This window comes from Zea mays, chromosome 9 (genome assembly GCF_902167145.1).
Source record: "Zea mays cultivar B73 chromosome 9, Zm-B73-REFERENCE-NAM-5.0, whole genome shotgun sequence".
In the NCBI taxonomy this organism is placed as follows: domain Eukaryota; kingdom Viridiplantae; phylum Streptophyta; class Magnoliopsida; order Poales; family Poaceae; genus Zea; species Zea mays.
In genome coordinates this window covers 111,772,864-111,778,639 of record NC_050104.1, presented here as the reverse complement: position 1 = coordinate 111,778,639, position 5,776 = coordinate 111,772,864, and the positions used below count along the sequence as shown (strand labels likewise).

General features: G+C 51.6%; 1 protein-coding gene across 1 annotated transcript; it reads left to right on the top strand.

The window, feature by feature from the left end:
* Positions 1-1,023: 1,023 nt before the first annotated feature.
* sbp4 (SBP-domain protein4) lies at positions 1,024-4,440 on the top strand. The gene is given in 3 exon segments (NM_001112186.1): positions 1,024-1,843; positions 3,214-3,398; positions 3,490-4,440. Coding segments are annotated over 3 exon segments (1,275 nt in total). The 5' UTR covers positions 1,024-1,169; the 3' UTR covers positions 3,906-4,440.
* The last annotated feature ends 1,336 nt before the right edge of the window (positions 4,441-5,776 follow it).

The window sequence follows — 5,776 nt, the reverse complement described above, 5'->3', positions numbered from 1 at the left end:
GGTGTTGCTGAAAACGTTGTTTTGCTATAGTTATACACTTCAGCTCCTCTGGAGCTCCTAGCAGCGGTGGACGCGGGGGGCGGAAAAAAATTGGGTGCAGTCGGCTGCAAACCAGAATATTTACAACCCCTCACAAAAAGGAGGATAGGCCTCACCTGCAGGTGCAACAACACAGTTAAAACGTTACCTGATAAACTTATAGATGGGGCCTATCCTCCTTTTTGTGAGGGGCTGCAAATATTCTGTTTTGCAGCGGGCTGCACCCAATTTTTTTTCCGGGGGGCAGGGGGCGTTCCTATAGCCTTCAGCGTTTGGATTGCGGAGACCCTTTCTGGAAGAGCCGAGTCTTCGATTATATTGGTAGCTGTTGCTGTAGGATCTGATGGTCGAGAAATAAGATAGTGACGTGGATGGCTTGAACATGCGCCATTGCTCCGGCGTTTAATATATAATACTCCCTCCATTTTTTTAGTTGTCGCTGGATAGTTTAATTTTGTATTATTCGGCGACAACTAAAACGAAATGAAGGGAGTAGATAGAAAATAGAAATAAAAACTGCTTTGTCATGCAGGCCGGAAAAGAAATGTCATGGTTTCATGTCTTGTGTGTTTGTTCGAGTTTGGAGAACACAACAACAACAATGTATATGTTCATCTTGAAGATTGAAGTTTGCTAGCTATATCCATATCCATGCATTTTTTTTCGAATAATACCATGCATGGTTGCCTGGAAACTAAATACAAGTTCAAGCGGGGGAAAAATAAGCGAAATGGAGGGTTTCTGTGACGCATCTCTTCCCTGTGCGTTTCTCTCTCCAAAACAACCATGGCGTGACTTGTAGCACCGAAACAGCAAGGGGCCTGATGAGGCGTCGCCCAGAGTGGCAGAGCCATGCTACTAGCGGACAAGCAACACGCAGTTTTAATACCAACGGACACGATCGAGAGCACTCTCTCTCTCTCTTCCCCCTCCGGCCTGCCTTTTTAACCGCCCCAGCAGCAGCGGCCTCCCTCCACTCGGTCTCACACTCCGACCCTCAGTCCTCACTCAACCACTGCCCGCCAGCTAGCTCCAGCAGCTAGATCAGGTCGACCGTCCTCCCGATCCACCCCCGTGCTCCGATCCACCACACGAGCTGGCTAGCTAGCCAGAGCGGCGGCACGCAGGAGATGATGAGCGGGAGGCTGAACGCGGCCACGCCCGCCTCGCCGGGGGACGACTTCTCGTTCGCGCCCATGCAGATGCCGCCGCCGCCGCCCTACGTCGGGTTCGAGCACGGCGGAGGCGGCCAGCGCGGCGCCGGAGCGATGCAGGCGCAGCAGCACCACCTCTACGACGGCCTGGACTTCGCGTCGGCGCTCCAGTTCCAGCAGGAGGCGTCGTCCCACTCCCACCACCACCAGCTGCTCACGTTGCCGTCCAGCCTGGGCCCGATGGCGCCGCCGATGCCGATGCCGATGCCGATGCCGCTGCCGATGCAGATGCCCGTGCCCGGCGACCACGTGTACCACCCGGCGCTCGGGACGATGGTGAAGCGCGAGGGCGGCGGCGCGGACGGCGGGAGGATCGGCCTCAACCTCGGCCGCCGCACCTACTTCTCCCCCGGGGACATGCTGGCCGTGGACCGCCTCCTGATGCGGTCCCGCCTCGGTGGCGTGTTCGGGCTCGGCTTCGGCGGCGCGCACCAGCACCAGGTCCCGCGCTGCCAGGCCGAGGGCTGCAAGGCCGACCTCTCCGGCGCCAAGCACTACCACCGCCGCCACAAGGTCTGCGAGTACCACGCCAAGGCATCCGTCGTCGCCGCCAACGGCAAGCAGCAGCGCTTCTGCCAGCAATGCAGCAGGTGCGTACTGTACTGTACCTCCTGCTACTGCTAGTACGTCGTCGCCATATAGCTAGCTAGGTACTAGCTCGGCCTAGACCACCTCCCATTGTGGATCACTCTAGCTAGCGGCGGCTAGGCTAGCACACATGCACACAGCACGTACAGTGTGCTGCTGCCCCTCTTCATTCTTGCATCGAGACATTGCCACGGACATGCACCGACTCCACTTTGCAAACATGCTGGAAAGCATATATAGCAATGGTAGTTGATGTTGCCTTTTTACTCAAAGGCTAGGCTAGGCAGCAGGCAGCCGCTAGCGTCTAGCGAGGCGCTGCTGGTCAGGTCTACTACTACTACTACAAGTCTCCGATACACCACCCGGCTCCGCTCTGGACGCTGATCTTCCACTCTTCCCTTTCCACAGCCTGGGCTGCTTTTCAGAGCACGGAGCTCTGGAGGGTATGCATGCATGCTTTTGGTTCGTGTACCTTGTCTCTTGCGGCCATGGAACGAAGGCTGCAGGCCGGCTCCTGCAACCATGCATGCGTATCGAAAAGCAACTTCATTTGGCACAGCCATACATATAGTAGTAGTCTACAGAGACACACGACACGACACGAACAAGCTTGTTGACTCTTGCTCGATCAATCATAAAATGAACTGAAAAAAAACGCAAGCATGCATGTACGGCTGTCGCGTCGCGTTGTTGCAAACTGTTTTCCTGCCGTCGTTTTCCTGGCCTCTTTCTCCAGTTCGCTCGGCTCTGGACTCTGGTATCGGGATCGCTGGGGAACAAAATCACGAAAGAATCTCAGGCAGGGGGGAAAGGCTGCGTCCGCGTAGTGGCTGAGCAGAGCTCTTGCTTGCTTTTAGGCTTTTAGCTGCGAACAGGAACAGGCAGTGGCTGCATGCAGCGCAGTGTAGGTAGGATCTCGATCGGGCCAGGGCTGGGGCGCGGGGCGCCTGCTTTACTCTTTATCCCTCCCTGAGTTGACCAGCGCCGCTAGTGGGCCAGTCACCGAGTCATGTTCAGTTCAGTGTGATACGATACAACTGCTGCAAGTATGGTGTGTGCTCATCTATCTTTACACAGTCTACATATATACGGTTATCTACTGCTATACGGGCTTCAAAACTAGACTGTCTCTAGTAGACTCTCTAAAATAGAGGACGTGAAATAGTGGATGAGATAGAAGGATAGGATATGAGTTATCTACAGTTCTCAGTCTACTGGAGACAGTCTAGTTTTCCAGCGCGTATAGTAGTAGTAGCTAACAGTATATATATGTAGTAATGTACGTAGTATAGACGACCGAAGGCGCCCACGACGTACACGCGTACTGAGACACCTTTTCTCTGTTTGAATTGTTGCGTGCGTACGTGGCTAGGTTTCACGTGCTGTCGGAGTTCGACGAGGTCAAGAGGAGCTGCAGGAAGCGGCTGGCCGAGCACAACCGCCGCCGCCGGAAGCCGGCCACCACCGCCTCATCCAAGGACGCCGCGTCGCCGCCTGCTGCCAACAAGAAGACCAACGGCGGCTCCATCACATGCTCTTACTCCACTGAAAACAAGAGTAAGCATGCATTCTTCATTTATCTCTGATGGCCTGACCTGGGGCATCACGCGCGCAATGCAACTTGTTTTGTGACGATGGCGTTGGACAGACGACGACCTGAGCTGCAGGGCCAAGTCGACCATGTCGTCCAACACGAGCAGCGTGATCAGCTGCCAGCTGGACCAGCCCGGCAACAAGCACCAGCTGGCGAGGCCGACGCTGACTCTCGGCGCCTCGCAGGACAACAAGGACCACCAGCAACAGCTGAGCACCATGCTCCATGTCCAAGCGGCCGGCGGCTACCACCACCAGGAGCAGCAGCACTTCATAACCTCTCTGCAGGTTCACAACAACGGCGGTAGCGGCAACAACAACAACAACAACATAATACTGTCGTGCTCCTCGGTGTGCTCCAGCTTGCCGCCGCCCCCGTCGGCGCCCAACGGAGAGGTCTCGGACCAGAACACCGCCGCCAACAATGGCAACGGGAACATGCATAACCTGTTCGAGGTGGACTTCATGTAGACCGTGGAGATCGATCCAAAGCAAGCTAAGCAAGCACACAGGAGTACGTTCTTCTGGCAAGCTAGGTGTCCTTGGTGTGTAAAAGGAATAGGAGAGAGAGAGCAAAAAAGGTATGAAGTGGGTGGAGAAACAAGGAGAGAAAGAGAGAGAGAAGGGTGCAAGTGCAAGGATTCCACCCATCCATCACACTCCATATCAGTAGCAGCAAGCTGCAGCCTGCAGGTCTAGCAAAGGTAGCTACGTACCCTCTTGTTTGCAAGGTTCCATGGCTATAGCAAAGCCATGCATCCGGGCCGGATGGATGGAAGGCCCCCATTACAGTGGCTAGCTGCCTCTCTCAACCAGTCTACCTCGATCTACTGCGCTGCTGCTGCAGCTGCATCCATCGCAAGCCTTTCTACCTTTCCATTTCAAGCGGGGGGGAATAGTTAACAGTGGCTGTGTTTCACTTGTTTTTCTCCACTAGTTTTTCTTTTCTTGTTGCAAGGTGCACGAGGGTGCAGTGTGTGTCGTACTAATACCAAACTACCTGTTCTACTGTCTCCAACAATTAACCGAGAGGACATGATGACTAGCTAAGCTACTTGCAGTAATGGCTCCATATATATCAGCAAGATATACTGTGTCCATGCAGGCCCAGCATGCATCCTGCAACCGCAGTGACAGTAGTATACCTTGCATGGCTTCAAATTTTTCGACAGCGCAATCACGCAGCTAGAGATATATATGATATGTACTGTATATATTTTTAAAAATAAAAAGCGACGATAGACAGAGCACTATTAGAAAAAGGGGCGATATATTTTTACAGGCGAATTCGGTTATCAACCGGCTATGCTATTTTTAGTGGCGGTTTCTTACATGCGGTTTTCATGGATTTTTACGGGCGGTTTTCTTAAAGAACCGCCTGTAGAAATACAATTTCTAGTGACGGTTTTCTTAAGACACTGTCACTAGAAACCATTTTTATCCTTAATTTTTCGAAACTTTGTAGTTGACAATATTTTTATTGGAACTCATTTCGGTTCTCAAAAATTGAATCTAAGTATATCAAATTTAAAATTCAAATTTTGCAAACTACCTCGGATGGAAAAGGTGTCAAAATAAAAGTTGTGGAACTTCAAACGTTATTCAACTTTATAGTTGACAACTTTTTCATTTGAATTTATTTACGGTCTCAAACATACATATCATAGGCGGAGTGATACTGGAGGGTACGCGCGAGGTTGAGGTCGGCGGTTTGATTCTTAACAACCACGTAGCGCGTGAAAAATGCCGAGACTTTCAACTTCGACGGAGACGCGCGGATGGGCTGAGTCCGTTTAGGGGTAGTTTGGGAACCATATTTTTTCAAGGGTTTTCATTTTTCCAAGGGAAATTAGTTTATTTTTCCTTGGGAAATTGGAAATACCATGGAAAAATGGGGTTGCCAAACTAGCCTTTAATGTTTTTTAAAATAATTTTTACAAGCGATTTTATTACGTCGACCGACCGTCAGTGGAAATCAATTTTCACTGGCGGTCCTTATTTACCCGCCTGTAAAAATGTTGATTTTTAATGGTCCATAACATCGACGGTTCTAAGAAACGACAGTAAAAATAGGTTCACACTGTAGAGTTTGTTTGTACTAGTGGAGTGTAGAAACCATATTATACATAACCATTGCAGGTTACTTCACAGTTATTGCATGCGAAATGTGGGAGCGTCGCATTGGATCGGAGGCCCACATGATCCCTGCTGCGCGGATATGATGGGAGGGAGAACCTTAAATTCACAAGCGCAGCCGGGGCTCCAGGCTACTAGGGTGCCCAGCACCAGCAGCAGCATGCATGCATGGATATCATTATCATGTCGCAGATCGACCGAGTTCA